Genomic DNA, 14,754 nt, shown 5'->3' with positions numbered 1-14,754 from the left:
TCCACTTATTATTTTCCCTTTTCGCATTTTTCCTTTTTTTTCCCAATCGAACATGTGAAACTGACTGCCATGTTCTTAAATTACATACACTTAGACCATCCACAATAGGAATAGCCCAGCAATAGCCCAGCCACTGCCACATCATCAGCACTAAAAATCCTCATGCCATATCATAAATAGCCCAGCCATAGCCTAGCCACATCATAAATAGCCCAGCCACATCAATAGCCATATCACTAATAACAATTATATAAAATGACATAATTAACAATCACACAATATACGAAATTTAATTTACGAGACATATACGGGAAAAGTTTAATAATACTATTAAAATTTAAAAAAGTACAATAATTTAAAAAAAGTACATTAATTTTAAAAAAAAATACATTAATAAAAAAGAGTGACAATTCACTCCTCGTCTCCGTCGTCGTCGCCTCCGTCGCCACCATCGCCGCCGCCACCATCGCCGTCACCTCCCGGAACTAGGCTCGTTGTTGAGATCCATTTCCCGTTGTTGATCTTGAACAGAAAGAAAGATAGCTCGTTAAAACAAGTGGTGCGAATGAAAATGACGAGCAAAACGCGTATATATAGTGTTTCGGAAAAAAAAAATTAATTTTCGCGCTGGGCGGTGCGCTGGGCGATCCGGGAGCTGCAATAGCGCCGAAAGGACCGCCCAGCCGACCCGCCCAGCGCCACGCCACCGCCCAGCGCTGCGCGGTTTCTCTCTCCAGTCAGCGGCTGGGCGGCTGCAATAGACCGCCCAGCGAACCGCCCAGCACCGGCGCTCGGCTGGGCGGTCACTGGGCGGTTATTGTGGATGGTCTTAACACACTAATAATCTTTCAGTTATAAAACTAATTAACCACTTGAGTTGTCAAATTTATTCTTATAAAGAAAGAATATAGTAGAATTTGAAAGAAACAAAAATTAGAAATGGTGGTAGTAAAATTAAATAAAATTAGTGGGCTCCACAAGTTAATTTGTAATTGTTATTACTTACTTGTACACTAGTTGTCATGTGGAGTATATTTGAAATGAATATATTGAGAATGAATTGGTAAAATTAATAGTATTGAAAAGTAAAGTTCCCAAATGAGAAGAATAGTAGTTAATCTAATAAGCACATAGCCTTTTGTTGTTTAGTTATTAAAAAGGTTTTATTAGTATGATAATGGTGGTGGTGAATAAAATGATTTAAGATTAAGAGATGTAATTATAAGAAAAAAAGGGGCATGAAGGGAGTGTGAAGAGAAGAACAAAAATAGTAAGTAGTAAAGATGGAAAACAAGGACATGTATGTTGACCAATGAGTATTGTAGTAGAAGTTAAGAGAAGAGAGAAGTGAAAAGATAATTTTTGTATTGTTGAGTCTCTCCTCTCCTCTCCTCTCCAACTCCAACTCCAATATGGATTTCGAAAGTGCTTTGTCCATCGTGAAAGGAAGAGATGGATGGAACGAATGGTATGAAAAAGTTTCTGAATTCAAAAGAGATTTGGGGAAGGAAGAAGAAGATGCAGTAGGGCATGAGGAATTGAAGCATGGGCGGATTTTTTGGGAGAAAAAGAAGCAGCAGATTTTATTATCTTATGATCATTGGAAAATCCAAAATGTATTGAAATATGTTGGATCAAAGTATGAAGGAAATGATTACATGATTCAATTTTGGGGAGATGGAAAGGTGGATGGGAGCCTCATCACATCGTCATTCTCCTTTCTTCTTGGCAGCAACCTTTGGCAGGGGCATTCTTGGTACAGACAGCTAACCAGCGATCATGTCTACAATGTCGGAGACGAGCTTGGACCTGTCGGACGTGCCTACCGCAGTAAGCTTCCTGAATCCACACCTGATTTAAGGCTTTATTCTTCCCACGAATTTCCTCTGCGGGACGAAACTGCGCGCTGCGGCTATAGAGCTTACATGGTACTGCCTCTGCTCGATCTCGATACAAATCATTGTTATGGTGTGCTGGAGTTCTTGTCACCATTTCTTGTGGCGGAGAAGTTTGAGCTATTTGCTGCACTGGATCAAGGATTACAGGTACATGTTTTTAATTTAATTTAATTCTATTTTTCTAATAATAATCACTTTAATTATCATTTCCAGATTGCTGATTTGAGCTCCTCTTACAGTTTCAAACCAAAATTGGTAGTACCTCATTCTTTTTTTTCTTCAAAATTAAATATCATAAAAAATTGTTTTTAATAAATGAATGTCTCTGCTAAGCAGGGGCAGCCTGAGAGAGAATTTGTAGAAATATTTGAATTGGCTGTGAAGAATGCCCCGATGCTCTCTCTGATGCAACTTATGGTTCCTTGCGGCAAGTGTGCTAACACATGTTGTATGCAGATGAAATGGTTCATAGACTCTCATTCTAGGACTCCCAATACATTTTCTTCGGAAAACCATTTTTTCTCTCAATATCTCATTGAAGCTGCTGCATATTGCCATCAACAAGTGGATACAAGTGTTTCCCGTTCAAATTTGTGCGAAGACGCTATATCTAACAATCCATTGGCGCACTATGCCCAATATGCTAAGTTGTCACACTGTTTTGCCGTTTCTCTGAATAACAGGTGCACAATTCGATTTTTCCTGGATCCAAGCTGTAGAGAAGATGCATATAGTGATTGCGGTCAGCAGCTGCTCTTAAGGATAATGGAGACGAATCTCAAGAGCTTCAAGATTGTAGAGGCTTCTGATACAATTGGAAGCAGCAGATCACTTGGTGGTGGTGGTGTAAATGTGATCAAGTCGTCGGGGATTGATGCTGACCTACAGGGATTGCTTTTCAATGAAAGTTTGTTTGGAAATCATCTTCAATGTATCCCAATACCGATGAAGGAGATAATCGAAACTGTTATGAGTAGAATAAAAGGATATGTTTGGAATCCAGACAAATGGATAGTACAATGTTGGGCACCTAAAATGGTGAATGCTAGGTTGTGTTTAGTCACTGCAAATCAGCCTTACGTTGTTAGTGATGCGAGTGGTATGCTTCCTTTTAGGATGAAATGTGTGGCACATCGCTATTTGGCAGATGATGAAGCCAAAAAGGAGGATCTTGGACCCCCCGGACGAGTCTTCAGAAATAGGAAACCGGAAATCACTAGTGACCTTTTCAATTACTCTGCACAAGAGTTTCCAATGACAAGTTTTGCAGTGTGTGGCTTCACTGAGAGCGGATATTTTGCTTTTCCCGTATTTGATGTTGCAAACAACAACAAGTGCGAGGGCGTGCTTGAGTTCATCGGATTTCCTGGCTGTCAACTTAGACGCATTGCAACAATGCTCGAGGTAATCTTACTGTCTCTGTCTCTTCTTAATTCAAACTGAATTCTAAATTTGTTCACTTCACTTCCACGCGGGCTGCAAAACTGTGCTCGGCTGCCATTGACTTCAGCCCACCAATTCTACGACTGCCTGAGAATGATGTAAGCCTCTTCATTTTATTGAATCAATATGCTGCTTATCTGTTTCTATATTTGATTCCGACATTTTTTGCATTTGGAAGTCCTCTATACGCAGAGATGCTTTGGCTGAAATTTGCAATGTCCTTCAAATCATTGATTGGGATATTCCACAACTTGAAGCCACACATGTTTGGGTGCGTAATGGAAAATGTATTAGTGTTACTGATACTAATGTGCATTGTATGGAACTTGCCCTGTCTTATACATATTACAACAAATATGTGGATGCGGATGATGTGCATACAATCCACGTTAGGAGCAGGAAGGGGATTGTTGGGAGTGCAATGGCGTCTGAAAACAAAGCTTATTTTTGCCCAAGTTTGTATGAATTCGGTATTGATGACCAACCATTGTTTGAGAGGAGAAAGAGTTCTAGTGCTTGTTTTGCAGTCTGTTTGCAGAGTTCTCACACGGGTGGACTTGTTTATGTCATGGAGTTCTTTCTCTACCCGGGACCTTCAACATATAGTTATGTCCGGTCCTTCTTGGAGTTGCTACTGCCAATAATGAAGCATGAACTCAAGTCGTTTAAGATGGCAAGCGGGAAACAACTTGGAGAAGAGTTGGTGGTCGAAGTTATTGCTTCTGAAGAACGAAAACTAATTGGTTCTGATTCTGATGCAGCAGCTATGTTGTTCCCAGTCAGATTTAAGAGAATGCAGTATGGTGAGCAGTCAAAAGCCTTGACAATGTCAAGCCACATTTCGGGAAAAGTTTGGGATTTCAACATAACGGAGAATAGAAAAAGGAAACGGGGTCTCAATCTTAGCCTTGAAGATCTCAAGCCACATTTCGGCAAGCGCCTGAAGGATGTTGCCATTGAGCTTGGCTGTGAGTATAAATACTAGTAGTACTATATTATATTCATATTAGATTAACAATCTATTTCTTCTTATATAGGTTACCAGTCAGCAATACGGACTGCATACAAGAAACTTGGACTTGAAAGATGGCCAACCAGAGAGGATCTACTCAACAATCCTTTCCTCTCTCAAGGAACAAGCTTTGCAAGAACCACTACAAGTGGTGCTAATCCTTAGCTTATTACTGCTTTCTCGTTTTCGGGTCTTTCCCGAATTCTATCCCGAGTAGAACCATATATATAGTACTCCAGTATTTAATGTTTGTTGTGTTGGTCACTCTGCTCTATCAAGACTTTGTTTCTGTTTGTGTTGAAAACTAGTATTCAACTTTATTTGGTATGTCAAGTACTCTCCTATCTAGTTTCTTCTTGGCTTTTGTTATGGCTTTATATATAAGTTGAAAATATATATATATATATATATATGGTGTGATTTGTGAAAGAAGAATGTTGAAAATATATATGCTTTTGTATCCAAGATACATTCCTTACATGTCTTCAAGTCCACTCAGCACTCAGCAGCATTAATTCCATTAGCCCTGCTTTGTTTTGCTTAGTCCACAATTGAATCTACAAGCAAATAACAAAGACTGTTTTTCCTGTCTCCCTTCATCATCAGCCTTGTTCCATCTATAACTACCCTGCATCCATTATGGGATTGGAAGGAGCATAGGATTTATCATGCATCTATAATCTTATACTATTTCCTATTCCCTCTATATCACACACCTGATCATTTTCAAGGAGTTTGTTCGAACCATTCTTTAGTACAGTCCGAGTCCAAGATCCATGAATATCTCTCAACACATTAAGTACCTCAGCAGTTTCAATCTCCTCTTCCTAGAATGAACACATCCTTCTTCCCAAACTCCTTTGTCTTTTTTCTTTTCTTTAGATCTTTTGGCTGCTGGTATCCTGCTGAGGTTCCTTGACTTCCTCTAGAGTTATCCTAGTGTCTCTCCCGTATAGCATTGCATCTTTGGACTTAGTCATGTAGATTGACTCGAGCTTTTTCCAGCAATGGCTTCCTTGGGCCCAACAACTTCACCTGCATCCGAGACTGTTGCTGTGGACATGATACGCGAGAGCGTATCGTGATAGAGGACTGGCGGCTGGGAATCTTCTTGGGTCCGAGGCGAGTGTTGGTATGGTTTGTATCGACGATGAGATTGCCAAATTGTGGGCGGTTGGCCCATGTCCCCTTCAACATATTCTGGATAATCAAATGGAGGATCATGTTCCATATTCGTGAGCCGATGATCAGTAGCATCAATTCTCGATTCCAATTTGGAGAAGAAACGATCAAGGGTCTGACGTTGTGTAAATCAGGAGAATCAGTCCCGTCGGAAATATTATGAATACGAAGAGGTCCTAGACTCTCTGTGCCCGATTGACGGCCCGACCAAAGGTTTAGACGTAGGAAGATCAGGGGGTATACCCCATTGCGGACCAGGTTGTGCCATGAGTTTCGGGATGAAAGCACCAAAATGATACGCGAGAGCGTATCGTGATAGAGAATCTCGGAGGTTCTGCGTGCGAGAGAGAATCTCGTCGGGCAGTTGAGAGCAGTTTCAGAAAATGTAAAGAGAGATTAGATTGTGGAGAATAAACTTATCATTCATTACTATGCATGTTGACAAGTCTCCCCTTTTATATCTGGGTGGTTCGACCTCCTACCTCCCGGGAAAGAAAACCCAAGATGGGGCTTATAATTACGTCCGACACTTACAACCTATTAAACCAGAAAACACCAACGTACAAGATGAAAATACAAAAGCAATCCTATCACTAAGCTAGCTCACTTCGGCACACAATCGTCAATGTGATTGGGTGGCCGTGTCTTCCTTCTCGGACAAGCAGGCTTCTTCCTTTCATTGTTGGGCTGTTGTCCCTGATCGATGTCGCGAGTGTCGACATTGTCCTCGTGGAGCTGAACCTCTGGAATGGTTTGCACACTCGTATCAGGACACATAATATCGATGAGTACTATAATACCCTTCCCTCCGTCCCAACTAAATTGAAACATTTTTTTAGCACAGAGACTAACGAATTGTGTTAAATAAAGATATATAAAAATGGTTTTTGTGTTAAGGCTAGCTTTATGTATAGGACTAAGCTGTCATCGTTACTTCCAATTAAAATTCTTGGTTTGTAGTGTCGAGGGTAGATATTTGTTAGGTCTTGGTGAAGAAGAAGAAGAAAACTGATAATTTCATAACAAATTTACAGTCTAATCTCGTACAAAATTGACAATAGATGATCTTAAATCATTTATGTATGCAATCTATAATATCATACAAATTGACAATAAATGATATAATAACAGATCTCGCGTGGAGAACATTTATTTTCTCCTATTTTTACTCAAATATATTATATCAATATGGAGTATTAATTTCACAATATTTTTCTTGTTAGAGAACATGATGTATAAAAGGAGGGCCACAAGTAAGGGGGATTGGTGTTAACTCAAAAAACTTTTAAAATGGCATGTGGAAAACAACTAGGTGAAGAATTGGTGGTTGAAGATGTAAAAAATGTGAAAATTGAAGATGGAAGTTGCACCCAAGAAAAGAACAAAATTGAGAGAGGTAAGTGGTAATATTATCTAAATTAAATTACAATAAAATGAAAAAACAATTTTATGTGAATTATATTTGCAATTTTAAATGTGCATCAACAAAAGTAGAAGAATTGGAAGGACCTAGTGCAGAGACAAAAGAAATACTACTCCTACAAAAAAGGAAAATGAGTAGCATTGAAGTATTCAATCAATATTTTTGCAAGATTCCGATTCCAGATGATGATGGAAAAGAGCTTGGTTGTGAGTATAAATATTCATTTAATAATTTATTCTCTCAGTTTTGTTGATAATGATAGTAAATGCAAGATTGATAGAAAGTAATTTACTTGTGTTCTTATATTTATATATAGCTAAGAGATCAACAAAGCGTGCATGCAGAAAAATTGGCATTCCAAGATGGCCAAACATAGAAAGCAGTAGCAGACATCCTCGCATCGATGAGATTGAGACAAAGGAGTTGATTACAAAAGTGAAATATGAAAAATACTACTAGTAATTTATAAATTTTGAATCATGTCTCAAGTTGGGAGTGAGTAAGCTTTTAAAACAAGTTGCCACACAACTTAAACTCAAGATTGAAATACAAAGATGAAGACAATAAAATAATCATACCCAAATGATGCTGATTCAAATAGCAACCGGCATCACTTACTATGTTTAGATTAGTCTATCCTAATTATTTTTTATACTTATCATTTATTCCAATAGATAATCCAGTCCATATTGTTAGAAAAGCAAAATATATTAGTTTGGAACCCAAGAAAGATATTAGCTTGGTGTTCAAAAAAATATCTATACATTTATACATCTATCTATACATATATAAAAGCCAAGTCTTCAAGAATCCTTTTTCCGCCCAGTTTCATGAAAAAATTGTTTGCTATATTGTAAAATTCCATTAGCATATATACTATATCTATATTAACACAAGATTAATATGGGTATATATCATAAGAGTTGTCAGATCAGTCAAATCACACTTACATTCCTCTATGGATACGAATGAAATTTCTCTTAAATAGTTAATTGGTTATTAGATTGCTGGTAAAATAATGGGTCTAAAACATTGATATAAAATCGAAATATGAAAAATTCCAACATAATAAAACTGATTAACCTATACAAAAATAAATTTTAAAATTAAGCTCTAGCCTCTAGGTATGAAAAATTGACATAAGTTAATTAAGAACAACTATATATATTTCATAATATTCTTATTTTGATCGCTGTAAAGATTAAAAATACAAATAAAATTCATAAATAAAAAGTTTTGGTGCATATAAAAGTAAAATAAAACAATAAAAATAATTAATCATGGATTGGGATTATTATATGCTTGTAGCTGATTTTGATATGATACCAATAAAAGTAAAGAGGAAAGAAACAAAAAAAAAGAAGATTAAAAAGGAGTCCAGAATCCTCAGTTGTGGAGTATATAAAGGGTGGTGCACACCAAACGGTAGCGTTGCATCTCCATTTTCCCCACTTGTAAGGGCACCCGCAACGCGTGCCGCCGGCGTTCCGCGTGCCGTTCCGCCGGAACGGTTTCGCCGCGGAACGCGTTGCGGCGCACCATTCCGCTCTCATTCCGTTCCCATTCCGTTCCCATTCCGTGCCGGGAGCCGGCGGAACGTAACGCGGCACGGCTTGTGCCGCCACGCGCTGGGGCGACGTGGCGCTCCCCGCTTCGTGCGTGCTTCCCACTCGCCGGCCCGCGAATGGGACACGTCAGCAGATGACGCAATAATAATTTTTTTTTAAAATCGATTTTAAAAAAAAAATTTAATTAACGGTAATATTACCGTTTTTTTAACTTTTTTAATTTTTTTAATTTTTTTTTATTTTCTTATTCTATAAATACTCCTACTTCTCATTCTCATTTCACAAACAACTACACATTTATTCTTCTTAAATCAACATCATTTCCTCTCCAATTTTCATATTCAATCTCTACACAAAAATATCCGGCGACAGCAACTACGGCGGTGGCGGCTCCGGTGGGTGGGATCTCAACGCGTTCGGCGATTGGGAGACCATGTACAACACACTTGGTGGTTCCGGGTCGTCGACGCCGGGCACCCAGGGGTCGGCGACGCCGGGTGGGTACCAACCACCCACTTTCGATGTGGATGCCTACGCTCGCGGATTTCTCAGGGTTTGTCCCAGATTCGGGAGGATATCCCCGTTGAACCCACACAGGGAGGAAGCCGAGGCGGTGGAAGCTCCAGGGCTGCGTCTGAGGCGGCCGAGGAGGAGGAGGAGGAGGAACCGGAGGATCTGGGCCGGCATCCGTACAACAACGAAGAAACCAAGGCGGTGTACACCGCCTGGCTCACCGTCTCGTACGATCCCATCGTCGGGAATCAACAAGCCGCCAAGTGCTTCTGGGAAAAGGTCCGTGATGTCTACCACCAGACTAAGCCGAAAGGGGCTCGGAAGCGCAAATATACAATGCTCCGTGCTCACTTTGGCCGAGTTGACGCACAGGTCAAAAAATTTTGCGGCATCTACTCGGCCGAAGCGGCGAACTACCAAAGCGGAGCTTCGGGCGCCGACATTCTGAGGGCGGCTTTGCGCGTCTTCTACCAGGACACCGGTCTACAGTTCAAATATGTTGATATTTGGCAGCTCGTCAAGGACGAGGAAAGGTGGGCCGGCGGTGTCCGCTCGAGCTCGGGCTCAACCTCAAAGCGCACGAAGCACACGGCGACCGGCAACTACTCGTCTGGTGACACCGGTGAGGCCAGCGAGGGTGCACCGCAGGTGTTTGGGGGTACGGGGGATCCAACGCCCGACGAATACGGGGGATCCAGCCGTGGGCGCCGTCAGCCGCAAGGGACGAAGGCGGCGAAGACGGCTAGAGCGAGGAAGGCTCGGACACACTTATGGTGGCGTACATAACCGCCACAATGGCGTACACTTCCCGCTTTTCGTACGCCCAATTCACGGCCTGGTGGAACGGAATTGTGCATATGGCAGGACTACTTGGTCTTCCTCCTCCCCCTAAACCTCGACCGCCTCCGAAGGATGATTCGCCGGCGGAGTAGTTTTTTATTTTCCCACGTTTAATTGTGTGTTTTTATTGTGTGTTTTTAATTTTTTTAGGATTTGAATTGTGTGTTTTTTTTTTATTTTTTTAAAGTTTAAGTTGTAATTTTTTTTAATGTTGTGTGTTTTTTTAATAAAGTGTGTTTGTTTTTTAATAAAGTGTGTTTTTTTAGTTGAATTTAGTTGGAAATAAAAATAAAAAATGAAATTGAATGAATAGTAATTTAAGGAACGGTTAAGGAACGGTTAAGGAACGGAAGGTTGCAGGTTCCGTTCCTTAGTTAAGGAATGGAGTAAAAAAGTACAGTGGGGCCCTCAAATAGTGGTTTAAGGAACGGTATAGGAACAGCGTTGTGGATGGCCTAATAAACATGATCGGTTCCTAATTCCTATCACCCAAAACAATTTATTTTATTTTATTTTATTTTCTTTATTCATTCCTTTTTCATGAAACACTTGCACATAATCTTTTCAAATTGAAAAATCAATCAAGAATATCAATATTATCGTTCATTCTCTTCTCTAAAGTGAGAAAACCGTCTTGCTCGAAGACGTTTGCCAGACATTTATCGATTGCCGATCCACATACGCAATCAGCCCGATAGGAGGTTTATTCTATCAAATTGGTGCTTTCATCGTGATCTCACCCTCCAAAACACTGATCGAATCACAACTACATCGCTGTCCGATGGGAATCCACGGCGCACAACAAATAGCCACACCGATCGGACCATAGCTACGTCGTTGCCCGACGGGAATCCACACGCGCACAACAACTAGTTATGCCTTCCCACCATCTCGAACCAAAATTGCGTTGCTGCCTGCCGGAAGACGTTCCGCGCACAACACCAGATTTGGTTGTCGAGTCCCGCCTCTAGCCGCCGCCATCACACCGCCAATAGCCGGCCAAAGCTGATGTTTTTTACTCTCTTCATTGTGCCATAGGTCCCACCTTGAGGACAAGGTGGATTTCAACTGTGGGAGAGTTGATACGAGCATTATTTAGTTAGTTAAATTAGGGATTTGTGTATCTTTTCCATATCTTTGTTTTCTTGTTCATTAAGTTAGTTATTAGCATTATAAATAGGAGTTATTGTAATCATTTGGAAAATCAATTAAGAATATCAATATTATCGTTCATTCTCTTCTCCAATGTTAGAAAACTGTCTTACTCGATGGGCACTTGCCCGCGACAGACATTTATCGATCACCGATCCACGGACGCCGATCAGCCCGATAGGAGGTTTATCCTATCAGGAGGGAGTAACATATTGGAGGGATCTAACTGTGCTTTTATACACATTCACATCAACTATAGAATTTTCAACGAACTTACTGAGTTCACAACTTGACACCTTACGAGTGGGGCAAACCTTTAGCCTCAACCATTTTCACCTTAACAAAATAGAAAGAACGAAATTGAAAGAAACATAAAAACGCAACTAGATAAAAAAAAGTAGTACCAAGTCATAAATATTTTGTCACGACCGCACTTTGCTAATGATAGCAAAGGCGGGAAATCCGTGACTAATAAGCGGAATTAACGAAACGAGGAAAGAACTCAAGGGACTTGCCGAAACGCCAATCAATTGATACCACAAATTAGAAGCCAAGTATTACAAGCTCTCAAAATAGAATCATTCACCATAGCAACTAAATCAGAGTTCGAAGGTGTGACTATCAGATTCTTCTAAAAAAAATGCAGCGGAAAGAGGTCCTTATTAAACGACTTCGTGTATGAAGACACGAGTCATCGAGAAATCCACATGCTTATTTAGTAGCATCGACTCCGATCAATTCTTCTCCATCTTGACGTTCAACCTGCACATTTATAAATACATGCAGGGCTGAGTACATGAGTACTCAGTGGACACGTGCCGAAAACAAAACATACAAATATAAGTTGTCATCCATCAACAGTATCACACGGGGGTTTTCTTAAAAGACCCGAGCATACTAAGTTCTTTTGTGAGCTAAAAGTCCATCTACTGACTAAGTTCTTTCCTCATTCATCGTTCATCGTTAATCACCGAATATGTTCATCACCGAATTTATTCAACACCGACTTCATTCATCACCGAATTCGTTCATCACCGAATTCGTTCATCACCGAATTCGTTCATCACCGAATTTATTCATCACCGAATTCGTTCATCACCGAATTCGTTCGTCACCAAATCTATTCATCACCGAATTCGTTCATCACCGAATTCGTTCATCACCGAATTTATTCATCACCGAATTCGTTCATCACCGAATTTATTCATCACCGAATTCGTTCATCACCGAATTCGTTCGTCACCAAATCTATTCATCACTGAATTCGTTCATCACCGAATTTATTCATCACCGAATTCGTTCATCACCGAATTTATTCATCACCGAATTCGTTCATCACCGAATTCGTTCGTCACCGAATCTATTCATCACCGAATTCGTTCATCACCGAATTCGTTCGTCACCGAATCTATTCATCACCGAATTCGTTCATCACCGAATTCGTTCATGGTTTGGCATCGCCAGAACCCAAGGCATATAGCCCTCACAGACAGGTCTCGAAAACAAACATTTTATGGCATGACAACAACTTTAAAAGAAATGATCACATATTTATTTTGAGAAAAAGGTATTTCATAACTTCAAAACATTTGCTTTATATCCACACTATAGTGCTGGATATTAAAAGAAAGCCCACCTGGTATGCTTATCTCCAATTAAAATTCCTCGATTGGCCTCACTTGCCCTTGTATAATTTTTTCTTTAGAAATAAATAGCGTAACACGCTAATTAGTACTTGAATTATTTTTCTGAAAAAGAATGCATGCACCCTATAGGATAGCATCTATCTCTTAGTCTCGGCCTATAGGATTTTTCCTTAAATCCTAACTCGGCTTTATTGTGCGGCCGCATTTAATTATTCGCTTTACTTATCTTGGAGAAATTATATTATCTCTTAATAAAATATGGATTCTTAAAATCCCTCCTTAAATTCCTTTTCTTCGGATTTTCCTCAAGGCCGCCCATGGCGTCGCGGGGCGACGCCGGTCGACCAATTCGCGTCTCCAACTTCAACATTTCTCAACTTCGATAATTTAATAAATTATTCGGGAATCAATTAATTAATTACGCTCCAAGCTCAATTCCTTAAGTTAGTCCCTATAAATTCTCAAGCCCAACAATTAAAAGTTCTCGATCCAAGCTTATTCCACCAATTAAATCCAATCACAACATAGATAATCTCGGCCCAATTTAATTAAAGGGGCAGCCCACTTTGCTTTGTCAAAAAGATGGCCCCAACAACACTCTTACTTAAATAGATGGGATTTAGCCCAACAGTCAAAAGGCCCAAGTCAATTAAAGTGGTCAAATTTCTCATACTCCCATTTCTTTCAAAACCCGTCGGACACTTTCTCTCTTTCTACAAAACTCAAAATTAGGAAATCCCTAATTGAAGAAGCAGCGGTGGCTACCTCACTTCCATCCATTCCTCGGCGAAATCGCCGTCCCGACGGGTTGTCGGAGCTCCACCGGCGCCTACTCCCTTCCCACTGATCCGGATTTCCTCTCTCTCTCTCTCCGGCGAGCTCTTCCTCCTCTGCAATTCACTCGTCACTTAGCTCACCCCTTCCATCGAGCCCTCTCTTTCTCGGTGGTTAGCTCCGCCGTTTGCGGCCCTTTGTCGCTGAGTCGAGGCTGGCTAGCGAGCGCTGCTATTGTCGATCCAGCCCCCGCGGCGTCGCTCGGCTTCCTCCGTCGTCGCCGGACTGCCCCACATATTTAAGCTAAGTCCCCTTCCCTTTCCCCCTTTACTTAGTTTTTCCTTTGAGCCTTAAGTTTCATTAGTGCAGTAGCTATGTTGGGGATTTCATCTGATTTTGTTGGGGGATTTTTGTTCTTATGTTCTAAATTCTTGGGAGTTTGATGAAACGAGTTTCTGTTCCTGGTTTGATTATTTCTCTTGCAATATTAGCTACTGATTCATCATATGTCATGTGTTCTAGTTACTGTATTGAGGTTTCATATATGTTTCTAAGTTCTCATTGATGAATCCGCGAATTTCTGATGTTAGCAAATGCTGGTAGAGAATAAAGACTACGTCACAAAGAATTTACGTGGTTCGATTTACTGAAGTAAATCTACGTCCACGGGAAGAAGGGAGGGCAAGATTGTATTGCTTGATCTGGGATTACAGCTTACAACACAAACTTGCTATATGATATTTTATCTCTAGAGAGCTTAACCCTCGTCTATCAGATCTAAGTTCTATTTATATATTGAACTAAGATCGTGGCTTGCATCACCACCCTAAGTCGTGGATGTCGTGTAGGTCATGGCCTAAGATCGTGGATGTAGCGTAGGTCATGGCCTACGATCGTGGCCTGAGTTGACACCACGTGGTAGTGGGTGTGTTGGAAGTTGTGGAAATCCTGTATGGGTCCACTAACTCCTTGTTCGGTCGAATACTGAGACCGAACTGCTTTGGTTGCCGATCTGAGAGTAGAGCTTGATGCCGACCTGAGAGCAGAGCTTGATTGGTTGGCTTTTACCGAGCTGTAGGCTGAGGCCGAACTCTTTGGTAATGCCGAACTCATACTCTTCCTTGGGCTTTGGGCTGATGGGCCGTCATTGCTGTTGGGCTTGTTTAGTACGCACCCCATCACTACCCCCCCGAAGGGCGAAGTGAATCACTTCGGCGAAGTGAGTCACTTCGGCATTCTGGATAAAGGCAAGGGGGAGGCTGATGTCAGGGGACGTGCCTTGCACGTGACTGCATTAAATGCG

At 40.8% G+C, this 14,754-nt stretch overlaps 1 protein-coding gene across 2 annotated transcripts; it reads left to right on the top strand.

Moving 5' to 3' along the window:
- The first annotated feature begins 1,331 nt into the window (after positions 1 to 1,331).
- On the top strand, positions 1,332 to 4,701 carry LOC121781220 (protein NLP6-like). Of its 2 annotated transcripts, XM_042178940.1 has the most exons (6): positions 1,332 to 2,045; positions 2,112 to 2,153; positions 2,235 to 3,302; positions 3,374 to 3,439; positions 3,520 to 4,309; positions 4,379 to 4,701. In XM_042178940.1, exons 1-6 carry the CDS (start codon positions 1,413 to 1,415, stop codon positions 4,516 to 4,518), a joined length of 2,739 nt encoding a protein of 912 aa, XP_042034874.1. In that variant the 5' UTR covers positions 1,332 to 1,412; the 3' UTR covers positions 4,519 to 4,701. The 2 variants fall into 2 exon arrangements, with proteins under 2 accessions (XP_042034874.1, XP_042034875.1); XM_042178941.1 differs by lacking the exon at positions 2,112 to 2,153.
- Positions 4,702 to 14,754: the final 10,053 nt, after the last annotated feature.

This window comes from Salvia splendens, chromosome 20, assembly GCF_004379255.2.
Source record: "Salvia splendens isolate huo1 chromosome 20, SspV2, whole genome shotgun sequence".
Taxonomy (NCBI): Eukaryota; Viridiplantae; Streptophyta; class Magnoliopsida; order Lamiales; family Lamiaceae; genus Salvia; species Salvia splendens.
The sequence above is the reverse complement of the archived record's forward strand: the minus strand, read 5'-3'. Positions and strand labels throughout refer to the sequence as shown.